Below are 26,129 nucleotides of genomic sequence, written 5' to 3' on the forward strand. Positions count from 1 at the left end.
CACGTGCTTAGAAAAACTGTATTCTTACTGTTAGTTGACAAGATGGCTGACTTGTATTTTAAAGAGGACCTGCATATCTGTACTTAGCCACGCACTTGTTTAAATAATAATAATAATACTTTTAATTAAATATTCATTGTAACACTACTTTTTATTTACTAAAAATACTAGGATAACATCCTTAACGAGCTCCAAAAATTGGACTTAAAAAAAAAAAACAAAAAAACAAAAAAACAAAAGCACAACATATATTTCCACTGGAAACAGAACTAATAGTGATTCTGGCTCACTCCTTACTAGAGTCTACTGGTCTAGAGCTAAAAGAAATAAGCACCAGCTTCTGCTAAAAATTACCCCTTTACTTGCAGAGATACTACACAGTTTTTATGCTGCACACAAAAGAGAACAGCTTTGGAATCATAGAATTATAAAATGGCTTGAGTTAGAGATCCAAAATGTAATCTAGTTCCAACAATCCCACAGTAGGCAGAGATATCACCCATTAGATTATGTTGTCTAAGAATATTTTATAAGTTTTAATAAAATAGGAAAGATCTCAAAGACTGGAAAATCTTGTCATCATGAAGTGCAAAGTGGAGAAGGAATTTTAGATGATGAAGGGAAAAAGAAGAAATGGGATTAAATATTGTATGTTGGAGAAAATAACTTGGAAAACAATGCAGTTAAATGGTGTAAAACATGTAAGCCTTTACAAATGTATTAACATGGCATTTTATATGGAGTTATATATAAGACATCTTATTTCAGACGTACGTATGATACAGATGCAACGATGGACTGACTGGCATATATATTTTAATGAACTCTTCATGTATAATTATTAGAATTACTAAAGACTGGTTTTCTTCAGTAAATATGGCTATCTTAGTGGCCTAAGTACAAAATGTTAAAATGTGGCATTAAAAAAAAAAGATATCCAGAGGAGGAGTAGGAAATTGATGGAGTTGGTCCACATGAGTTGGGAAATGCCTTCTCAGCAGAACTGGAAACTTTATTTAAATAAAAATGTCTGCCTCTGTTGGAGTTCATAAGAAGTTACATCACATCTTGGACTCAGTCCCTGATGAGAGATTTCTCACATTATGAAAATTTGATTCTGTAGTGATTGGTAAATCTCTGGACACAAGTTGTTTCCTTATCTTTGTAGATACTGCAATGCTTGTGCATCCTACCCTGCCAATTGCAGAGATATGTTGTTTTAATTTTACTCTCTTGCATTAACAAGAAGGTATGTGCAGAGATTTGCATTTCAGCTATTTGCTCTTGGGAATTTACAGGTAAGAAATTACTTGTTACAAGCCAGGCAACTGTTTTATCTGTTTAGTTAAGTAATATAATTCTGTCATAAAACTAGTTACTCTTTCTTTCATTCTATTAAAATAGTCCCGGAAGGTTTACATTTTTGTCATCCTATATTTTTCTAGTTTTCAGTCTTTTGCCTTGAGCTAACACTGTCCATTAACTTTTGCAATAATCTTCTTTTCCTCTTATTTCTACTTCCCTTGTGTTTGGGCATCTAAGGCATTTGATTAATACCATTTTCCTGCTCTGAACATACTGAGTTGATTCAGTCTTCTCTCCCAGGATTAGTTTTTGGACTACATGAGTATCAATTTTTATTTTTTTTTTTTTTTTAAATTTCAGTTTGAATCTCTTGGATTCACATGTAGAAGCTTTGTCAAAACAAGTGTGTTTCACTAATAAATTATGGATTCAATAAATTAGTGCTTTTCAAATATTTTCAAAATGAAAACGTCCATAGCTATATACTTGAAGTGGTTAAACTACTTATCAAATCAAGCTTAATGAAAGCTCACATGAAACAAGCTTCCTACAGCATGATACAATCATTATGGTAAGAAAATTTGAATCATTTCAGAGGTTCAATTTCAGAAAATATTGATACCTATCAGTTAAAATATTAGATACATTTCTTGGTTATGTAGAAATTAAAATAGCTACTACTTATAATCTTATAATGATTGACTTATTTTGAACTGATTCCTGGAGACTGTGAATTTAGCTGTCTCAATTCACAACTATTAAATGGATAGCAGCATTTGCTTTCTTGTTGAAATAAAATTTTGCTTTAGTGTACTATACTACTTGTGTGGTTTTCTAGATACAGTTCTAGTTCTTTACAGTTTTTTTCCTTGACCTTTAGTTAACCAGAAATTTGCTTTTTAATTTAGTTAATTGCTTGGGATTTCAGTCTCCTGGTTGATGAAGAAGTTTGCTTTTCAAACCAAATAGGTTGCAAGCATTTTGATTTTTCTTCATGGAATACAATATTGGATATCAGGAAGAAAACAATTTGTGTAATTGATTTTTCTTCTGCTTTTGAGATTTAATAATTTCCAGTGGATTTTTTTACAAAAAGTGAGATTAACAAATGAGACATTAACATATGTACCAAATTCTAATGAGCACCAACTAGTTTGAATCACTACAGAATTGTGTGGAAAGGTTAGGTATCTCTTAACCTATATGCTGTGATATTCATTAGGTATAGTCTCTACTCTTGCTCAAAAAGAGATTGGACTAAGTTAATCTGGGTCTTCCTATTAATTTCCATTGAACATCAGGAAGCCATTACTCCTGCATCTCTTGGCTGCACAGAAAATCTCAAAAATATAAATCTAGAACATTAAATAAAAGCCTGTTTTCTTAATTAATTAATTAAGCCACTTTTTAAACTTATATGTAATTTGTTAGTAAGTAATTATTTGTTGAACAGCAGGGCAGCACAACTCATGGCTTGGCAGCAGGGATTAGTTAGAAGGACAAATAAACTCAATGCACTTCTCGTAAAATTGCATAAACTTGTTAGATGCCAAGATCTGAACAACATTCTTGTCTTTAAATAATGGTTAAGAACACCACTGATAAACTGAACCGTATTTTTCAAGCCATGTGTAATAGCAGAAAGGTAACCGAGCTGTGGCATGTTGAATGCTGCAGGTAATCTCTAAGGCCACATGTTTGCAGTTCTCCTTATTGTTAGATCAAGTTCAAAACAGCTGAGCAAGCAAATCCAGAAGGTATATGGACCTATAGCTTTATATTCTGGTTTAAACAGTTGTTAAAGTTGTTTAGCTGTAAGAACATAATAGTGTGTGTAACATGTCTAAGGTTCATATGCAGTATATGACTGGAAGATCATGCTTTTTATCGGTTGTTATTCAAAATGCTGTTTAGAATATTTTGTCTTTGGCTTTGCCTGATTACTCCATTTCAATTCATGATTTTCTCTGGCAACCAACAGAAGTAAATGATGGAAGAGGAAAACCAGAATTCTCATTAGCAGCAACGTCAGTCAGAAGTTAATGTTAAAAATTACCGCTGAAATGGATGAAGGTCTTGTTTGACATAGAATCTCAGCATAAAAAAAAAAAAAAAAAAAAAAAAGCCAGGAAACTCTTGTTTCAAGGTGTACCAAAGTGTACCATAACAGGGAGTTATGGTTTCTGTTTCTTTGAGCAATCAGCTCTGTGTGGCTCTTGCATGAAGATCAGCTGATTTAGTCTCAGAGAGAGCTCAGTTCTAGCCCTCTGCTTTCTGGTGTCTGAGCACCAATAAAGTTTTGATTATGATGATGAACAAAGGAATCCTTTCCCATACCACTATCTTGAATTATTTACCACCTTATTTTAACTGAGCAACACTTGAAGGAGTTACTTGCTATATGCTACAACAGTGCATATGAATGCATTCCCATGATTTAAGGTCATGATGAAATGGAATATTTGGATTTTTTCCAAAAGCACTCTTGGCATTTATATGACTTTAAAGACTGTTAAACTAGTTTATTTGTAAGCAAAGCTTCCAAAATCACTTATTTCATTTAGGGACAAATTCAGAAGCAAAACTGAGCAATAATCCTTATTTTAAGTACACAGCTTGAATAAATTTGAATGGAAGAGAGAGCAGTTTTTTTCTTTTTTCTTTTTCTTTCCATTTCTACGGTCAGTACTAGATAATCTATGCAAGATAATCCATGCAGTTTTCCACAGTTGGATGGCAGTCCTTAGAGATGTCTAATATATCAGTTTATCTTCCTCCAAAAGAAAACCAGTGATTTCTTCACTGCTGTCTGCTTTCTCAGTGCTGTCTCTACTGAGGGCAAATTGATGGTTAGGCTCTTCCTGTACCCTTCAACTGATATCTTCAGTCAGGGCACTGACTTCTTTTTCTTACACTGGTGAAGTACTTCTGTGCAAGGATGCTTTTGTAATGCCCTTTACTGCTGGTATTTACTGTATGGGCTTACCATACAATGAACTGCAAATCTGCTTATGCAATGCAAATCCATTTCTTGACCGAGTGAAAAAGAACTCCTGTGTCAGTCTAACTATACATTTTTTTCTTCTATTTCTACAATTACAGATCTTCTTCCAGAGAATACAGGAATTTAGTCATCTCAAACATTATTAATAGCTAGTTCATTTATGCAAATTGTGAGTTTTACCATTGAAAATCAGATACCTTGAATACAGTCTCTATCTATAGTTGTAGCTGAAGTATGTAATAAATAGATACCTCTTTAAACTATTGGCATTATTTGTTTACAGGCCTTGAAAATCTTTCTGTTCCTGTATCAGTCACTTGCAAAATATGTGATGCAAAATCAGCATTGAATTTTTTAGCAGTGTTTATACATCTGATGCATCAGCTCCTCATAAGTTCTGTAAGCATCTACCAAAACCCTATGAGAAAAGAGTTCTCTATAAATTCTGGTTACTTAGTAATTCTCCTGTGTGGTCACGTTACTTTCTTATCTCATGTTTGCAAGCTATGGAGCAATAAATTCTGTCAATAAGTTAATGATACACTGTAGACTTGCACAGCATGCACCAAAATTTTTTAGTCATAAAACAAAGTTATAATTAAGTTAAATATTATTCAAAGATATGCTGGGTTGAAAGTCGCTGCTTCACGGAAGACATGTTTCATTAAGCTGTGGGTTTGCAAAGTTCTGACGTTCTGAAGAAGTCTTCGAGAGATGTGTGCAGATGCTGACTTTTTTCAGAGATACTTCTCAACAAATACTAGACAGTAAAAAGTAACTCTTTTTAAAGTGAGAGTTTGGATAGTAGTGTAGCCCATGAACAAGTCCATATGTTTTTGTGTGTTATACTGTGTGGCTCTGGCAGATATTTGTTCATCTACAGGAAGGGAATGGCAATGTGGTGATGGCTCCTCTGCTCCAGCTGGAGAGTTGTGTGTTTTCACCAACCAGTGCGGAAGCAGCAGTGATGAGAGACAAGGTAAGTCTCAGTGGGCTTAATTTAAACATCATACAATTTGATAACATCATGTGGCAGCAGTGGGAACTAAGGGGGAATTCTTCATATAAGAAAGAATTTGAGAATTATTCTTTCTGCTTTTCCTTTTTCTTCTGTCTCATTTTTTTCCTTGATTTACTTTTTGATGATTCAGTTTCATCGTATATGCTGTACCTCATTTGTAAATGTTTATCCTGATGTTGCATAGCAAAGTAAGTGTCTCCTCATCAATTTACAGTTCAAAGGATATTTTACATTTGGCCTATTTTATATTATTATCAGAGCTCACTAATCGTTTTAAATCACATTGCAACTTCATCTTTTCAAGTCACACTATGGTGTTCAACTTCATAACTTTCATATTCACATCAAGTTATGGCAACAGTTAATTATAGGGGAGAAGTAAGATATAATTCACAGAAGCATTCTAGAGTCAAGTTAAGGTGCAGACTGGCTGATTCATCAACCAACATTTTATTGATGCTTTTATACTTCAGCTCTTGAAGTGACTGAAGCGTATCAGTGATTCATCAAGGCATAAATGTGGTTGAAGCATATCTGTTTCACATTACACAAAATGCACAAAATAATGTTCAGTATTTTCTTAGGAATTTTCAAATAGACAGAAAACATCAAGATGTACAAAACAGTGAGAGCAGTGCCTTTTTCAATAAGAAAATCCTTGATCATTCGTGATTGTTTTTTAAAGGGAATGTTCGCTTTCATAGAAAATCTAACTTGAAAATATTTTCTGAAAAACATATATACCAAAAAAAAAAAAAAAAAAAGGCAAAAGATCAGAGGGAAGAAGTGTGCAGGATGTACTATATATTTTTTCTCAGAGTATCTGCAAATAAACATAAAAAAAATATATAAAAAAAATTCAAGCCTGGCAGAAACAAATTTTTGTTTAAGGTTCTATTACATCTACTTATAAAACTTTATTTGCAGATATTCTGAGAGCGAAATATTTTAAGACTGTTTATTGTGAATGCTTTTCAGTAAAATTTTAGAGGTTTAAATGAATGAGTAAAAGAGACTGTAGAGCTTATTCCACTTCTTTTTCAATGATGTGACAAAACACAAACCACATCTGAAGTCCTAAATAACTATAAAAATGCATCATCTGACATTCCATCTTTGTAATATTTTAAGTGCATCCTGAAATCTGTGTGGGGTATAGACAGAACAGTAGGGACGTATCTCGAATATATGATTGCAAAGCAGAATTTAAGTAGAAAAATAACTTTGCAAAATTCCCAGAGCAGTGTGTGGCAGATGGGCAAAAATACAAATTGGTGCCCAGGTCTCTCTCCATTTTTGACAGCTAACTTTTGCCCCAGCGCAACCAGACCATTATCTGAGCAGCCACAGAGACCACAGCCTGTCACTCAGAGTTCCACAGCACTTCCTCATCTCCCTGTTTTAAATGGAATGTGTTTTGGCATTTATTTCTTGCACACAGCCCATAGGATGCTATTCTATTTTCACTGATCTTTGGAGCAACCTTCTCTAGTTGCGTTTTAAGTGTTTATCTGTGGTGGTATTCACTAAAACATGATTAAAAAGCCTGCATAGAAACTAGAGTATGCATATCTTCCTGCATATTCTATAAGCATAATACAAGATGGGGCCTAGGGGAAGTGGTTTTTTTTCTAGAGAAACCAAAATCAAGCACAGAGAAGGTTTCAAGTTTATGTAGTGAAAACATAAAATATCCATCTCTTGTGGAAATGGTATGCTTAACCTGAGATATGTCTATCACCGGGGAATTCAACAAGCATTGTTTCCAGCCAGTGGCGTTTAGAATGTTTTAGTGCAGCACAATGAAGTTACAGAATTTATTGGTACACAATACAGTGTTAACTATTGTCCTAATTGCAGAGGAACTAAGAACAAGTATCCTAGAATTGATTTTGGACTTCTGTGCCAAACATATATCAGGAATATGTTTGGATAAATGAGAAGCACATTGTCAAAGAAAAGTTCAAGGCATCTGGGCACACAGATTAAAGAATCTGGATTTGATTTGCTACTCTTTCTCCAAGATATCAAATTAATGCTCTTATCATTTACATATTCCAGTTAACACGTGTGCATAGGCAAACACAAGTTTATCTTATGATTTTAAAATTAAATTCCCCAAATCCAACAAACATAGTGGCTTCCTTTGCTGCATGGTGAGAAGATCTTAAACTTTTAATTTAAATTAGAAGTCACAACAAATCGAAGTCCTTCCTTCCAGTCCTAATATCAAGTATCAAGGGCCTGGCTTGAGCAACTAATTTGCAAGGCAGCATGAAGATAGTCCTGGTATCTAAAGAATCCCACTTAAAAGGCAGAGCCTTACCTTGCCCTTCTCTGCTGCATGTGGGAAAAACCTGACAAATATTTTCCACATGGTGCATGAAATCTGGATGCATTCCCACATATCTGCCCTTCTGAATTTCTTTCAATTTAGGTTCCTCTGAAAAATGTGATTTTGAAACTGACCTGTGCAAACCTCTTCAAGAAGTGAGTTTACATTCTGGATGGATTAGAAGAAATGGCAACTCTGGTGTGGGACCGCCATATTCTGACCACAATGGGAATGATACTAGTAAGAATCCTTGCCTTCATTGAAGGAATCATGTGCTTTTGAAAGTTATTTACTTCTGTATTATTTGCTTAAATTACTATTTTTTTGATTGAGTTTTGACACGTTTTTTTCTGAGATAAAATAAAAGCCTGGACACCAGAGCTTTCTAGGTGCTTATAATCAGAGTAGTCTAGAATTCTGCAGGGGATGGGAAGGGTGAAGGAGTGGTTGAAGGGAGGAGGGTGGAAAGAAAGTTTCCTGCTCTTGTGAAGGAATAAGTAATTGATCATCAAGAGTCACGTCTATCTGCCTGAGTGATCCCTACCTGTTACAGAGATATCATGTTGTAATGTCAGTCATTACACTTACAAATTTTAGAAATTGTAATTGAATCCCTTGCCTTGAGATATATTTACATTTGATTTTTGAACACCAAAGCGTGTGTATATGTCATCTGTAACTTGTGTTATTTTTCAAATATTTTGAGAGAGAGTGATTTTGGAACTGAGAATAGGAAGAGATTTCATAACTTATCTGAGCCAGCTTCTCTAAAACTTACTATATTTTCACTTTGTTTAAAGATTGTCCCTCAATGGAGTAATTAATTGACCCCATCTCCAGAGATGTATATCCCTAATGCTTGTTCTTTTGCCAAGTTAACCTTACTTTCCAAAACCTGGTTCTTTCTTCTGGAGTACTTAAATTTCTTCATAACTTAAACTGACTTGAGCCAAATTTTTAGTTACAATGCATTTATTCCTGCTTTCCTGAGCTGTTAGAAAGCTTGCTTGTAAAAAAGCAAAGCAAGAGGTTAACATTTTGATGGAGCACCCTATTATCAAAGAAAATACGTGGGCTTATTATCCAAACTGCTTAATTATCTTCTCAGTGTTTTTCTTTGTCTCTTCCTCTTTATCCATCCACTCCCACTCACTTCTCACAAACTCAGTAGTGATTTTGTGTCCTCAGAACATGCACAGGGTGGCAGGCATAAAATGTTAGAGAGTATATAACAGTATAACTTACGGAAGGCTAAATTATCACTAAAAGATTGACAATCCTATAGGTGTTTTTGACCTCACTCTTAAACTGTTATGATCTGGGGGTGTGGAAACTTTTAGTGTTCTCAAGCAAGTGTTCCTCCTACGTACTGCATAAGATACCAAACAGGTAACAGTTCCATTTAACAATTAATGTGAATTGTAGACTTAGAGATGAATGCCTGGAAAAGCTGTTGTTTGTTTATTAATATTTAATGTGCTGGAGCCAAATGAATAGGGCCAGGCTCTTTTCAGTGGTGTGCAGCAAGAGGACAAAGGGCAACGGCACAGACTGGCATAAAAGCAGATCCATAAAAACATGAGGAAGAGCTGCTTTACTGTGAGGATGACAGAGCACTGAACAAGCTGCCTGGAGATGTTATGGAGTCTCTAGAGATATTCAAGACCTGCTTGGATGCTATCCTGTGTAACCTATTGTAGGGAACCCACTTTAGCAAGGGGCTTCAACTTTCTGATCCCAAAAGGTTCATTAAAACCTCTATGATTTTGTGATTCTGTTGTATGCTTTTAATAACTTTTTGCTTATAAAGCATACAAGCACATCTATGACAATGTAATCTGAAAATAAGACTCTATTCAAATAAATGTTGGGTTAAAGTGATGAGAGCAGAGAAATCTGGGTTAATACCAAAACTTTATTTATGTTTAGTTTATACCAAAACTAACATAAAGTAAAATAAACTTTAAGTGCCTGAGTTGAAAATCAAATGGTTTGCAACATAATGACAGAGATTGTAACCAAGAAACAAATAGAAGATGAGCTCAATGTAATAAAAATCTAATAAAATCTTGGTTGTGTCAAAATAAACCAGGCAGCAATATTACTCTAGCTGAAATTTCTAGAGTCTGTGCATGCTTGGTAGTATGTTGCACCAGAAGTCAGCAAAGACCTGGAAGCTATTCCTGCCTATATCCAGTAAAAGTTTACCTTTTATCTTCTAAAAACTTTGTGGAGAAAAAGAAACTTATGCAGCTACTCAAGGCCAGCAAGTTTTCAAATTTTCCCATTACTAGAGACTTAGCAGACTGTGTAATCTGTTTTATATTTGTTCCTGCTTAAAGACTGGAAAATAAATTGGCAAGACTGGAAAAAAAATGGCAGAGCATAGGAGGGAGGAGTTCCTGCTCTCACAATAAGTAATTGCAACAAATTAGCAGCAAAATCATCTGTTAATTGATTTAACCATTTACTAGTATTCAGTGGGTTCTCTTTATCTTTGCCTGTCCACATGGTTCTTTTATTTCATTGATAATGTAGTTGAAAAATATAGTGAAAGACACTTCAAAAATCAAAACCAACAAAATTTTATGAATTGAAACCTCTTATCCATGTAGACTTTGAATATTTTGAATTGCTGTTCAAAGAATTTCTTCTCCATTTATGACTTAAAATCTGTAGTAGGTGAAATCTGATTCATTTATTTATTTCTAGTTCATATATATATTTAGGGAAGAAAAATAAAAATAAGTACCAAGTGGAAAACCTGATGAAACTTTGCTGTCAGGGAGAGGGCCTTACTAAGCCACCAATCCACAAATTATTGTAGGCAGGAGGAGTATCCTTGTGGCTGAGAGGCTCCAGGCTACTGATGGAGTAGCAATGGGTGTTTTAAAATGTAAAGGGAATGCAGGAGTGCAATGTGCTTCTCTGGAAGGAATTGCTCACCAAGCTGGACTTGTAGCACTTTGTCAGTGATTTTCCTCTTTCTCCCTTAATTGCGCCTTGTATCCTTTAACTATAAAATTCAATATATCTGAAAACTTAATGTTACGGAAGAGCAAAATTTAGACTAGTGGTATCTGATCTAAAAGGGATGGAGATCTGTTAGAAGATTTGAAATAATCATGCTAGGAAGAGGCATAGTTACAACCACATTTTCCTTACTTTTGTTGAGCTGCTATACTTTAAAGTAAGGCAAAGATTTGTTTTGGACTTATTCTGTAACACAAGGATTATGGTGGATTCTGAGAATGATTCTTCCTTCATTTGGGATCCAAGCATGGGGATATCAGGACCTCCTCTCTGCAGTGAGGAAATTTCCTGAGCAGCTGGAAGCATACCCACATCCTTTGGAAGTGTGGAACAATGTAACATCCTCTCCTGTCTTTCTCTATCTCCTTAAAGATTTGAGCTGTTGTAGGTCACAACAGTTTTTTGTTTAGGTATGAAATATGCAAAATATTCAGTTGTTTAAGTTCTTTGATCAGCTTACTAAATCAGCTTTGTTCCAGAATTTTGCACTTTATTGGGAACTCAAGCCAGAAGCTAAAGTTGTGAAAAAATTTTGGAAGCCTACCTGAAATTTAGCCTGATCACAGAGAAGCAATATGTCACAATGAGATAAAGCTTGGCATACAATGGCTATGAGTGTTCCACGAATCTTTTTTATGGAAAAAGTTCTATTTTGCAATTTAGTTACTAATTCATACTTGAATGCATCTTTTCTTGTTTTAATGTTATATTTCTCCAAATTTATATGTATTTATATTTATTTTAATAGCTTATTTCCTTTCATTATCCTCTGAGATGAGATTGTCTTCTGCAACGTTAAGGTCCAAAGTTTTGCTTCCAACTGATGAAGAACACGTTTGCCAGGTATTTTGATGCATAGTCCTTTATTTTGGCTTTTTGTCATAGCACTTCACTGTAATAATTATAACTTTTTTTTGTGCTAGATTACATTTCAGTATTGGATCAGTCAGAGTGGAGTATTGATGGTGGGGCTTCAAAAGCACTCTGAAGATGCTATTGAAAACATCTGGGATGATTCAGGAGAACTGCAAAACCAATGGAAAGCAAAAACCATCACAGTCAATAGCACTGAAAATTTTGAGGTTGGTATCGTGAGTTGTCTGTAAATTGAACATAAAGGTAAAAGGTTTCTACATTCCTTTCTTCTAGTAAGACAAATAGAAATGGGAAGCATTATCACAAGATATAAAAAAGATCAGCTACTTGGAAGTGCAAGACTGTCAGTAATAAATGCTGCTTGCTCTCATTTTTCTGGTGTTAAAGATGATGATATACCTCACTTAAAATGCGCATGTGTCTTAAATAAGAGTATCTTATTGCATTGTAAACTATATATCTGCTGATAGAAGTGATATCTTAGGAACTTAACCTTCAGTAAAGTATGCTTTTAGGCTCAGTCTAACTGTATTGTTAAATTGAGGTTTAATTTATAAGTATATTGTCTATGAAATACTGTTCTGTACTGATAGCTTCTGCTCTCTAGAGATGCATCAGGTGACAAACACTGAACTATTTGCTGTAGCTATGTTTTTTATGGTCTTTGAGCCTTTATCATAGAATGCATTCATATGATGTTATTGCTTAAAACTGTGAGGAGTTGCTTAGTGTATAAACCTGAAGGTGTAAGGGAGCAACATCATAAAACATAAGAATAACATAATTACTTGACTTGCAGAGGTAAAACTCTAAGATCTGAGGAAGCTGAGGATGTATGTTATAAAATACATGCACCCAACTCTAGTATAAGTGTTATCTGTTCAAAACTTAGCTCCATCTGATGTAAGCAGTTGTTTAGCAATGCGAGACTGTACTGGAAGGGTTTCTTTCTACATTTACTTTACTTTTTTCACATCGTTTAGAAAATTGACTGGGTTTGGTAACGTTCAATAAAGTATGCCATCTTCCTGCCTCTGAATTTCTGGATCAAATCCTAACTAGATTGCAGATTACAAACCTTGTTATGTTTTGGCTTCTGTAAAGAGAGCTGGCACATCCAGCTTTAAAGAGACAGATGTCAAACTTTGTGCAGTAATCATTACAATTGACTAAAGGAATGTGGCTGGGCATATCACCAAACCTGTAGAACAAGGCTGAGTCTTTCTTTGGTTGCAACTTTTCCCTCCAGTTACAGTTTGCAGGATGCTGGTCATGAAGTTTACTTGTGCTTCTGAACTTTTCCTTCTGTGAGATCTTTAGCCCTACAGGGTTTTCTGTGTCATTCTTCAAGAAAATGTTTCAAGCTATGCACAAATAAGTAAAAAGCTGTTATCAAAAGACTAGTAATCATACCTGTTCTTTGCATCAACATGAAAAATTCCCATTGCAATGAAAGTATTAGAAATATAATTATTTCTTGTTCCAATCTGACAAAATAACCAAAGTCTTTAACCTTATAATAAATATGAATTTCATTGTCGTGTTTGAGTATTTTAATTATAATTTCAGATTTCTTATAGCATTTCTTTTTAATGATTAAATTTTCTATGGAAAAAAATTGAATAGGAAATGAGTATAATTTTTTTCCCACAATAGAAATCTCTTTTGAAATAGAGTGCTTTAGTATTTTGCATCAATTTTTCAAGAATAATTGGTGAAATATTGATTAAAATCAGCCTCAGCTGCTTATTTTCTTTGCCCGTCAATGATGTTAACTAATACTTTTTGTTTCTCCTTCTGCTCAAATAAGGAGCACTCTTTTAAAAAGCATATATTATAGACTACAGTTCGGGGATTTGGCTTTCAAAAAGTTTGAAATTCTGAAACATGAAGAATATTACCACTTGAATTGTCCAACACACTACGATCTCAGCTGGTCTGGTTTGGCTCCTTTGTGGCAAACTATGTTCTGGTTTCCTCTCCTGAACGACTTTTTTCTCCCTTCCTCTCAAATCAATTTTCTTTTTCACAAATTTCATTAAGGGAAGAGGTTCGGGACTTAGGGTTTCACTTCTGTTTTTGCAGTTATTTCCTTACCCATAAAATTTAGTACTATGAATCTTTGCTGCTTTCCAAGAAGTGTGGTTGCTCAGTTCCCTCCTACTTCACTGCAGTAAGTTAAAATCTGCCTTTAAGACAGAAATGTATAATATTTGAAGCTTTATCTAAATAGGATGTTTTTAGGAAAAACATCACCATTGTAATATTGGAACAGAATAAATGTTGAGTTTTGCTTTTCATTCTGAGTACTCTTCAAGGTTTGTTTTGGCTGAAAACTTGTTGATGAAAGGCTTTTAAACTGAAAAGGTGTTTGTTGCCCTGACTTTGTTCCAGGGCACTGGTAAATTTTTCCCACTCTCTGAGGGAAGAATGGTTTGATAAAATGTACAGTCCTTTCTGTTTCCTAAATGTTATGATCCCTGCTTAGATTTTAATATATTTTGCTTCGGTTCCCAGGTATTTTCTAGTAAAATTAGTTTGATTTTGCTCCTTCATCTGTTGCACCGGTGAATGTCATTTCTTGTTGATTTCATGTTAAACTCTGCAGGTTATCTTCCGTGGGATGGTGGAGAACCAGAGACAAAATGTAACAGTTGCTATTGATGATGTTTCTTTCAGTGAAGGATGTTCTCTAGCATCTGGTAAGAATACTTATTTTTTAGGAAATTGTTCATTTTGTTTGCTTTTTGTTTTGATTAGAAGAGAAACACAAAGGAGAGAGAGACATATGGTACTTAACGATTTTCTTAACTCCGTGTTTTTACATGACTAATTTTCATTCCTCTAAACCATCATCTGTCAAATTACATCTAAAGGGAGTTACAAAGAATGACAAGAAAGACCTCAAGAAACCTAGTATGTTACATATACCAGCATAGGAGAACGCTAAGGTCTCATTGGCCAAAGATTTTTTCTGCCCAAAATCAGACCAAAGAACTGATATTTTCATACAATTCAGGGAAAGCCTCAGAGCTGAGTTTAGGGAAATTCCCATAGCACTTGTGTTTATTGTAAAAAATGTGAACAGGTCCTGCTCCTCAGCTGTAGGGGGAATTATTTTGTTCTGCTCTGCTACATCCAAGAGCTGTAGAGTCAGGCTGTCAGCTCTGCAGCTGAACCATCTATGCATGTTGAGATTCTGCAGCAAAACATTTAGTCTTTCGGTTTTTAACCCAACACAGTTTCATGGGAAAAGAATGCAACCCATCCTAGCAAAAATTAGATTACTTGCTGCTCTATATTACAGAAGAGGATTGCAGTGTTGTACTCAGGCTACAGCCTCAGCTCAGTACAGTTCTGGTTCAGAACATCCCTTTTGCTTCCTGCCTCTGAGACATGGCACAGACTGTGAGGGTCTGGTCTTGAAATTTAATGCGAGGTATGGATGCCATGTTGGACGCGCATCAGAAACAAGTTTTTTTTACATTTTTGTACTGTAGTTTAAAAAAAAAGTTCTCTGGAGGTCCCATTGGGGAAATAGGAGGATGTGGTTAACATTTTAGAAGCTGAGCAATCATAAGCAAATTGTAGTAAGAACAAGACACAAACCTTGAAGATTCAGGCATACAAAGGGGATCTCTATTGTAGAAAAAAAAAGTTTGAGCTTACTAGACTCAGTTGTATAAGGCTTTCCATGTTTTGACTTTTTTAAAAAAAAAGAACAGCTGCAGAAGCTAAATTCATATAAATGTTTTCATGTTGTTGCCAATCTTGCTTTTCTGTTTTGTAGAGGTTTCCTAGCAGTGCTACTTAAATGAGCAAGGATGCTAATTTAAAACTATGTGCATACTTGTCTGTGAACTCAAAGTTGAATTTGAAACTGCCTATGAAAAAAGAAGAAACATGTAGAATTCTCACAGCTTTGTTCTGTTCTTTGGAGGATTTCCGCAGATAAAAGGACAGGCTCAAAAAAAAAAATATATATATATATATATATATATATATATATATATATATATATAAACAACAACAACAACAACAAAAAGCATTGCCAGAATCTAGCAATGTACATGATTACTTGAGTGAGTGGGTTCAGTCTCTCCATACAAATATACTGATTTCCTTTTTTTTCGTAAAGTGCTTCTAAAGCAAACATAAACAAATAGCATATCAGTCACAGAGATAAAATACTGTCTCAAAGAGAGAAAAACATTAAAAATAGAAACAAACATGTACTCAACAGTACTATTAAATCTAAGTGCTAAACTTACCTAAGATGACAATTGAAATATGCAGTAGGGTACACATATTGAGCTACAGTGCTCAGACGTAGTCCAATAAGAGCCCATTCTTATCCTGTGTGTCAACATTAGAAATGAACTTCATTAGGAGAAATTTAAGTTGCAGTTGCTCGCAGCAGCTAAGGAACACATCAAACAATCTTAGTTTTCTCCCTGAAAGAGTCATTTTACTGTTGAACATCTTCCAGTGATAAAAATAAAAGGTCAGGTTAATGGTAACTTGAATTAGAAGTAACTTTTTTTTATGTATTCCGTAAGGAATATCTTGTTAAGCTTTTATACAATTGGACTTTTAAATTTGTAGAAAATCCATGAAATCTTTCAGATTTTCAGTGCCAGTGTAAACATATGTGAACTGAACTGTGCATATGTATTCATTTGTATGAAAGTGTTGTTAGGGTCATGAATAAAGTAGCTTATGCATTTGTGTTTTTAGGAGTTTCCTGATCCAAACTTTGATAGCTAAAAACAAATGTAATTTCATGAAGATTTGAAGTCTTTTTTTCTACCCTTCTATCCCCAAAATACACTCTCGCATTCTCATGTCCAGTTTTGAAAAGGAGATTTTGGTCTATACAAACAATTTTGAGCATAGCAATGCTAGTTTTATTTTCTTCCCAACAGTTGTCAAATTGCTTCAATTATCATACAAAATAACTACTTTAGCTATCAAATAGAAAATAGTAAAATTGTCTTCTAGAACAGATGTAACACGATCTCCTATAATTATAACTCTGGTAGATGTATCATTCAAAGGTTTTATATTCTTATCCATGTATCTACAATTGCCCTTAAGACATCCCTCTTGAATACTGACAGAGAATATACAAAGAACTCCTTTATTAGGACTGATTTTGCCACAGGCATGAGAACAAAGACACTGAAGGCATGAAACAGAAATACTCTGAGGGAGAATGAGGTATTTGTGTTGTCCCCTTGATTCTGCTTGCAATGCAGAAACTATCTATCTTGTCTACAATGTTAGTGTGATTTTTTTCTTTTTCCTTTTTAACTCTCCTAGAAAACTGCTGTATTTTGTACATACTACTTCTAAACTTTGTAAAAAAAAAAATCCAGTATGAAATTTTACAACTGGCATCATCCCAGCTAAATATAACTCCTTAGTTAATTCTGTTCATGCAAGGATATAACCTTTAATATAAAAAATGCAGTACTTGATGTGAGGTTATTAGAATGAATTGTTGTGGGGATGGGTTAATATTACTGTTATTAGATATTAGAAAATGGGTGTTTTGTTTCAAGAGACAGATTATTTGCAAAGGAAAAGTCCTCAAATATTTATAAATGAAATAAAAATGCAGAATTAATTGAAATATTTCCAATAATTAGTGTTTAACAATGAACTCGACTCTCCCTTTGAGTTCATTTGCAACTCTCTTCAAGTGTAGGAATTTGGCAATCAATTTTTTATGAATCAAACTAGTATTTCACATTTTCCATGGGAAATAAGTTGCCAGCAAGCTCTTCACAGTTGATGCACTTGGCTGAAGAAAAGGGAATATTCTTATGCAACACTGGAATAAATGGAGGAAATTACAGGTTTATAGCATCAGTTGGACAGGATGTATTACTGAGACATCAGTGTTTTGAATATCACAATGACTTTGAGATGCTATAGAGAGTAATGTGTATGTATATCAACATAAATTGCTTTCTCCAAATCATTAGAAATCTTTGTGTTCTCTCTGAGGTATTTTGACTTCAATTTAAAAGTTCATCTTAAATAGAAGATTGCTTTTACACCGAAATAATGTTGAAAAGTAGACATTTTTTGTACTTAAAATCATGCTTAAAATCATGACTTTCTTCCTCTAGCCATGGTTAATTACACAACATTTTACATCTACCATGTGACATATCAAGCTTCAAGAATTTAAAAATTCTTAAAAATGTGGTGGTGTGTTCAGAATCTTTTGGTTCTAAAATGAAGTCTTTTGTTGCAAGGATTATGGAAATGTTAAACTGAAATTCTCAGTTTGAAATGATTTTATGGTGGCATCATGTAGGAAAGAACATAAATATTTTTCTTCATGACATGTCATTTTTGATGTTTCCTGGCTACACTTTTTGTGGGAATGAATTTACCAAGGTTGCAGTTATCAGCTAACACAAATACCAGCCCACTGCTCTGAAAAAATCATTTTTCTTTAAGGATTTTTTTTTTAAAAATAGTATTACTCAAGGCAGCAGCCTGAAATACTAAATAGCTCTCATCAGTAGCCTGAACACTTGAGGAAACCAGAGGCAGAAAAATTGCCAGTTTAACAAGCAAATATATCCAATGAGAAATAGCTTGATAACTAATAAGTTAAGAAGCTGAGTGATTGCTTTCCTTTGTCTCTTAGCACAACAGACTTCCAACTTTGAGCTTGGCATGTGTGAGTGGAATTCCGATCAGCCAGTTGTGCCCACAAAGCAGGCACAACTGCAATCTGGGCACAAGATTGCTTCCTGTTCCTCTGTGAAAGTTCACAGCAATGACACTAAAGGTGAGAACTAAAGTTAATGTGTAGTTCCTAGCTGTCATGGATAATTTGGTTCTTTTGGGGAAAAAGTGGTGACCCAGTATGGAAATAGAGCATGACAATGACAAGTGATTATATGAATTTATACTTAATTTAGATTTTGCTTCAACTATTTAGTAAGGATGCTGTGAACATGTATGCTAGTAAGATGTAGATTTTAATGAAAGAATTCCAATATAAACTAATAATCAGTTTATTCTATACTTAATTCTTAGTGTGAGATTGATACAACAGATCTTCAGTTAATTTAAATTCATTGAAGTTCTGGCATTGTTCCTTTGTTTTGTGTACTTTTTTTTGTTTGTTGTTTTGTTTTGATTCCTGGCTGTCTTTGTTGTGTAGTATGACTCTGAGCATGTGATCAGGAAGTTAATTAAAACCTTTACAAGTGAACAATAGAGAAAAAATTAATTTAAAAGTGTTTATGATTTTAAAGACAGAACAGAAATAATACAGTTGAAATTTTCAGAAATAAGGAAACTTGTTTTCGAAGCTTGTTTTTGTAGTGCTTATCTACAGATTTATGTAAAAAGTCTTTTGAAAGGTTAATGGATACAGATGTGTGTGTTGTAACATGAAATGGAATTGCCATGCCAACCAAGTGTTTGTTTTTTCAATAGAGACTGTCTTCAGAGGGGCTAAGTAACAATTGTTTGTAATGGTGTGATTTGTGATGCAGTTTTGAGGAACTGATAGCACATGGTTTTCTGCTTGATCTCTGTGCCCACAGAAGTGTGCTCCATCTCACTGATAGCAGAAGAATGAATGATTAGGTATTGTTTTGATTTGAGAAACATTTTTAAAGTAATTTTCAGCATTTATTTCAATAAAATATTAATCAAAAATGTGTAAGGTCTATTAAAATGAATTTCTGAAAGATAACATTTATATACAACAGAGAGCATAAAGATTAGTAAAGCATATTTTATTTTGAAAAGAAGAAAATCAGTCAGAGTACCTTTCCAATTTCCACACGGACATCTAACAACAAGAAGTAATTAGTATTGGTATAATCTAGTAATTGGTATGGATATCTCTTTTATGGCAATATTTTGCTAATAGAAATGACACTGAAATTATGTAAGTAGCTTTTACAGGAGTAAAGTACAAGAAACCTTTGTAGAAGCAGAACACGTTTTGAAATGTCTATTGTATAGGTGCTTGAGCATTACTGTATAAATATTGTACTGAGAAGGCTCACACATAGTACAAAGAACAGGTTGGAGAAGCTCTCCGCCCTTTGATATCTATCATAAAGGAAAAAAAGGAAATGTGAGAACAAATAAGTGTCAAAACAACACACAGCAGTTAACTCTTCATTAACTTTGGAAGGTATTGAAAAATCTGAACAATGACAGCTTCTCTTTCAATATAATAATCATTTCAACTCATGCAGATTTTTAGATGCGTAAATTAAAAGGCTAGATATTAAATAAAATCTGAAAGCTAGAGAGATGGTATGCAAACAGCAAAAATATACTTGATGGCTCAAACTTGCAGTGCAAATAGAGCTTGACTAAGCTTTAGTTTCTGATTTTGATCAAAGTTTTTACTACTATAAATAGAAGAGATATAAGAAAATAAATTATGAAGCAGTGATCTAAGCAATTATATTTATAGAGAAAGGATTGTTTATAGGTTTTGAATAATCTTCCTTTCTTGGCATTCTTAAATTTAATAAAATGTTTTGTTCTTGGCTGACTTCTTTCTTTGTACCTTTATTGCTTCTTTTCTCTAGTGTTGTATTGTACTTTCTCTATAATTTTTCTGTTAATTTCTCTAGGGTCAAAGGTCCTCACAGAGGTTTTATATTCTCCTTTAGCACTGTTCATAAAATACTTTTTCTTTCTTTAGTGTTATTTCCTGCATACTATATCGCTTCCATAATTTATTCTTATATTGGATTAATCTAGTTTCCTGCATCTGGGATAACATTTATTTAATAAGAAACTAATCGAACCAATTCTTCATGTAACAAGTGTGGTGCTTATGAAATTGAAGAAAAATAATCAAAGATAGCTTCATGTCTTTTAAAATCGGTGTTTCATAGGTAACTATTTTAAACATGAAAAAGTCTAATCTGTTTTGTTGCATTAACTTCTTCGTTGTTACTGGTTTTAAGATTCATGCTCCTGACTTGGGAGTTCTTCAAAATTTATCTCCAAATAGTAGAAACAACGGCAGGTCAGATTTGAATCTTCTTCCCCAGAGGAGTTGAGTGGGAAATTTAGAAGGCAGTTGTTCAGAGAGAGCTGCCTTGCTATGGAAGAGAACTTGCTAGAAAGGAAGAGCTCCCATTCTTTGACTCAGTTTTATCTAAAGGCTCAGTTGTTACTCTAGAAGTTAATAGCATAGATTACAAGTCAGGAAAATCTAGCCAAACAGCTAGAAGCTCTTTGCATTCATTGATCTCTTTCAAATAGAATGGGTTACCTCTGTAATATTTTACTTCTATCATGTTTAACTGTTGTGGCTGTAAATTATGAAAAAGTAAGGAAGTAGTAAGGAATTGTCCAAAGAAATTGCAAGCATATATTTTGGTATGAAATACTGCATACCATGAAGTGTAAGCTGACAACAAAAGGAAAATAATGTGGTCTCTTATAAAATCAGGGGTTTTCCGTGTTGAAATGACAGTTTCTCCCTTCAACTTGAAATAACTTTGGTAACATCTGCATCTGAAATAACTTGCATTCAGATATGTGAATATAGAAATTTCAAATTCAAGACCTTTAATCAGTGTTTATTATAACAGCTGCTTCAGAAGATAGCAAAATATTCAGTGACTCGTGAGAGAGGAGGAAAAAGATCTGCTATATTTGATAAAGCATTTAGCCTTTTTATTTCTGACAGATAAAAGACGTTGTTGAAGGGATGGAGTACTCTTTTAAATCTCCGTAGGAATGCTTTTATAAAGGGCAATAGGTCAAGAAGAGCACAAATTGCTTTTCTGCTTCAGAGGGAAAGACAATATGCTCTCAACACTTTGTTGCAGAAATTCTGGCTGAAAACTAAAGACCTTAATTACGTATGGTGGAGATGCTTTTGCCTCCTGTAGCAGTAAGGAAGAAGAACACTTTTCCCCTTATTTGGAAAATTCCACAGAAGTATTTCTATAAACGATGTTTCCTGGAAAATGTAATAGGAAGGAAGAAAACCAAGTTTCCAAATACATTTGAGAGTAGGTATCAAAGTGTAGCTGCTTACAGCTTTTAATGCAGAAAGTGACAAGTTCAAGATACTGTCAACTGATGTCATTCTTGGTTTCTGGGGAAAATGCAGATAAATATCTGTCTTTTTAATAGGAAATACTTAGGTAACATCCAAGTCACATAATCAGCGTGACAGTCAGATTCCACTGTAAGAGGAATGGGGCCATGGTTTAACTACAGCAAAGCAATTCTTATTTTCAAAGGCTGAGACGTACAAGATTTGTTTTGTGAAAAAGTGCTTTTTTTTTTTTTTTTTTAATTTTTTAGACCATTTGGTGTGTCTAGAAGCTAATGACAGTGTGTTATACAGAAGTGCTTATCTAAACAGCTCCATGTGTCATTGCTCCAGCAAGATCTGCCATTTTCAATTTCAGTACTCCATGGCAGATAACAGCGTTCTCAAGGCAGTGCTGTATACCAATCAGGTAAGAAGCATGCATTCATTTACAAAAGCCCAGATCTTTCCAGCCAAACTGCAAGGAAACACACGATACCACATGCTTACCCCTCAATTAGTTTGTGTGAACTAACTTTGTCACTTTGTATTGTTCCACTGTTGAATGCAGTTGTAAAAACTGAATATTTGCCTATAAATTAGTGTGGTGATGAATGTTCTGCAATAAGACTTCGAGGGGAAGCTCTAACTATTACAGACTGAAATGATTTGGGAATGTTAGGGAAAAGTCTATAGTAGCAAAATTTCTAGTATACCTTCTGCACTGGAAATGGGAAAAACAGCATCAGGAATGCTGAAACTATGCTTGTTCTCTATGAAGGTACAGAATGAAGTTACTGACTTATTATGCCTGGAAAACTCTTGCTTAGCCACCCAGTTCATTTTGCGGACTGTTGTAGTGAAGTAATTTTCTTCTACCATTAATAGATACAATAACCATATCAAGATGAAACACAAATGACAATTGGATAGTAACAGTTATTTCTTTCTTAGCTCCCTTGCATTGTGGAATCTTTCTGCCAGTGGTCAGGTGATCTTGCTGATGTCTCATATCTTTATGTTGGATTTCAGTTATTTTTATCCCACAGTACAAGCATTTAGAAAGACTGATCTAACTAATGCTTAGTTTGCAAAGTTAGAATGCAAGAACCTCAAGTATAACACTTGTCAAGGGGTCTAAATATAGAACATGTAACAAACATCTTATTTCTCTTCCATTACATCTTCAAGCATTTATGAAAGACTGCAGGTTCTTTTTTCTTTTTTTTTTTCTTTTTTCTCCCATCTATAAAGAGAATAATTGTGTTTTTCTGTGACCTGCTACCATATTAGGGAACTATAATGTATTCTGGTCAGAATACACTGAGATTTGTAACGTTGAGAGACACTAAGAATGGTGATGTCTATGGTTTGCTTAGGCAGGAACAATGGATTCTATTTAACAGTTTCCTTTCCTGGAAATAAAAAACAAAATATGTAAGCAAAAAAACCCCAAAAACAACAACAAAAAAACCAACCAACCAAAAAAAAAAACCACCATGAGAGAACTTGTATTTGAATACAAACTCATCTGGAAGGTTTCTTAAATGAGTGGAAGCAATAGCTTTTGTATATTTTGCTGCTTAATTGTTTATGAAAAAAACGGTGAATTTTCAAAAGGAGCCAAATATTGAGTAGAAATGAGAATCCAATGCTGATTCTGATTATGAAAAACAACAGAGTCTATCCTGAAGCTTGTCATTCAAAATAACCTCTCAGTATGATCCAGTAGCATGCAGTTTTCTCACTTTTGCTATATTTACTGGTTAGAACCTCCTGCCTTGCACTAACTCTTACTATGGCTCTGTACAGATAAGCTTGACACAGCAACTGGATTGTGTTTAGTGTACACCTCTCAGTTCAGTTCTGCACTGCAAATGCTACCAATGTATTCCTAGCCTTCCTCCCCCCTTTTAAAAGAGAGGCCAGAGATGAGTAAGAATATTTTCTAAAATGGACATTATGACAATAGATGGATGATAGGGAATTTGAATTGTTCTTGAATATGGAGTATAGAGAAAATTACTGGGTTTTTGTTTGTTTGTTTGGTATTTGTACCAAATCTCAAATTGCTTCAAGAATGTCCTGTGAGGTTTTTAAAAGCCTTAATAAAGTCAAGACATTTCCATTTTTTTCAATGTTGTTTATAACGTCAAGAAAAAATAGATTACACTGGCTGAATGTGACTTTCTCATCAACAAAAACAATTAATGTAGGTCTCTCATTTTTAATTCTCTAGCCACTATTGTTAGCAATTTGTTTCAGTGTCTTAGAAGTGGTCAACTGTCAGCCAGTTGCTCTGTAATTGTATATTTTGTATCTTTGTATATTTTTCCCTTACCTATAACAGAGAACTGGGAGAACAAAGGATCTGTAGTTTCTTCACAATTTTTCAGTTATTTGTTTGCAGTAAGATATTTCATTCACTATGTATTTATTTAGTACTTCTTTCCTTCCTGGTTTCAGTGCTTCAGGCTTATATATATATTTAATATTCTATCTGCCCATGACTGCATTCACGTTTGGCAGTGTTAATCATCTTCATCATTTGATAAATTGAAAATTTTTTTTTTAACTTTCAGTTTTCAAATAACATACTATTGACTTCAGTCTATTGTGTTCTCTCTATTACCTATAAGCTTATTACTTAATTGGAAACATTTCTGTCTTTTAACTTCTTAATCTTTGGGTGTCTTGTATAGCTTACAAAATAGAAGGATATATATTAAAAATAAAATAAGTCTCAACTTCTGCTTATATGTGCAGGTATGTTTTTACACTAAGACATTAAAATTTCAGTGAGTGTTCAGCAGTGCTGGCAAAACCCATGCCACCACACTCATCTGCAGAAGTAAAAGACTGTGCATTAATCATTTTGAAGGAACAAATAAGAATTTGTTCTAAATTACACTGAGATGAAAAAAGCTGGGACAAAATGATGAGAGCAGTTGCACAGCAGTATGTGAAAGTATCTGTAGTGAGATGTCAAAAATAAAAAATGCTGTAGTTCAGAAAATGAGTTGATAAGAAGAAGTCAATGATAATCTCTTTCATTCTTCAACTCTGAGTAGCATTATCGTAGGGAAAAAAAATGGTAAGAAGAAACAAATGCTATAATTCTTGTTCATTTTAGTCTTACAAAAATTGTTTGCAGATAGTGTTATACCATTGTAAGGGGAATAGACAGAAGGTATTTTGAACAATGTCGCTGCATCACTAAAATAAATCTCAGGGGAAAATACAGTGAAACTGATATACTGAACTTTCTAAAAGACAGCAAGAGAAGCAAGGAATGTGCTAGGGAGTCTAATCCATTTGTACTGAAGTAATGAAAGTATCACTACAGAGAAACATTGTGAAGATAGAAAATATTGCATGTTATTGGCTTATTAGAGCTGTACAAAATCACAGGGTAATGTAATGTCTATAATACAATAACTGACTTGGAAAGTTGCTGCCCCTGAAATTATTTCCTGATGTCAGTGTGAAAACGGCCCTAGCAAGTCTGGATACTGGTGCAAGCAGAAAAATCAATAGTTTACTTCCACAAGCTATCTTTATTCAAATAAATTGGGAAGAAAGGTAGCTATGAGAATGGGTACCTAAGGGATTAGACACGTGAAAAAAATTGTAGTTAACAGATACACGCAGGCTTCTTTCAAACACATGTGTACCTTGTAGGAATCCTTTGCATTTATTGTTTACTGGTGTGTATGTGTGTAGGGATGTATACATACCCAGATATTGTCACTTACATATTCCTAAAAGAAATCATTTAAACCACGGTTAAAACCAGGCTGTACTTTCAACCTGTCATGAAGTGCAATTTCTGGTACACCGTCCTTGTCTGTGTCTTATATCTGGATGTTGCAGATTTTTTCTGGAAACTGAATTATTTAGCAAAAAAGAAGCATGATTTGCACAGCTTGAAATGTCCTCAATGTTGAAAGTCTTTTGATAAGTATCTATGAGTACGTAACAAGTGAACTACTTGAAAAATATCCACATCTTATACCAATGTGAAAACTCGCAACTGACTTTTATGTGGCTCATGTGTCATATGGCTTGTCAAAATTTGTTCTCTTATATCATTTTTTGCTTGGAATTAGGGTATTGACTTAGCCCTGTCTTACAGTTTTCCAAAACTAATTTTTGAATGCTTACTCAGTGGAGATTTGGTCTTTCAACTTTTTGTTAAAATAGTGGAATCCTTGGTAGGAAAAGAGGATAACTACTTATATATTGCAAAGCAGAAAAGAGATAACTCTCCTTGTCTATGAAATTAATGGAATTTCTTAACCTATCATATTTCCATTTATTCATTCTATATAAGGTACACTTTTTATTCTTTCAACTTTTCTCTGTACAACGTAGTTTCTGTTTCTCTTATCCTGCTTCATATCTTTTTTGCTTGGTTGGTTTTGAACTGCTTCTAATTCTGTAATATCCTTTGGGGAAAAGATATGACATTCTTTGCATAGTATCACAATAGGGGTCTCAC

The 26,129-nt window shown here is 34.1% G+C and overlaps 1 protein-coding gene across 1 annotated transcript in view; it reads left to right on the forward strand.

Moving 5' to 3' along the window:
- The first annotated feature begins 5,125 nt into the window (after positions 1-5,125).
- The window catches only part of MALRD1 (MAM and LDL receptor class A domain containing 1), a 215,277-nt gene continuing 194,273 nt past the window's right edge, over positions 5,126-26,129 (forward strand). Inside the window, exons 1-7 of the mRNA XM_031614457.2 lie at positions 5,126-5,288; positions 7,768-7,905; positions 11,447-11,541; positions 11,622-11,780; positions 14,183-14,276; positions 18,242-18,385; positions 21,901-22,058. Of these exons, the coding sequence (XP_031470317.2) occupies positions 5,126-5,288; positions 7,768-7,905; positions 11,447-11,541; positions 11,622-11,780; positions 14,183-14,276; positions 18,242-18,385; positions 21,901-22,058 (951 nt within the window). The remainder of the gene's footprint in view (positions 5,289-7,767; positions 7,906-11,446; positions 11,542-11,621; positions 11,781-14,182; positions 14,277-18,241; positions 18,386-21,900; positions 22,059-26,129) is intronic.

Source organism: Phasianus colchicus, chromosome 6 (assembly GCF_987193195.1).
Source record: "Phasianus colchicus chromosome 6, bPhaCol1.hap1.1, whole genome shotgun sequence".
In the NCBI taxonomy this organism is placed as follows: domain Eukaryota; kingdom Metazoa; phylum Chordata; class Aves; order Galliformes; family Phasianidae; genus Phasianus; species Phasianus colchicus.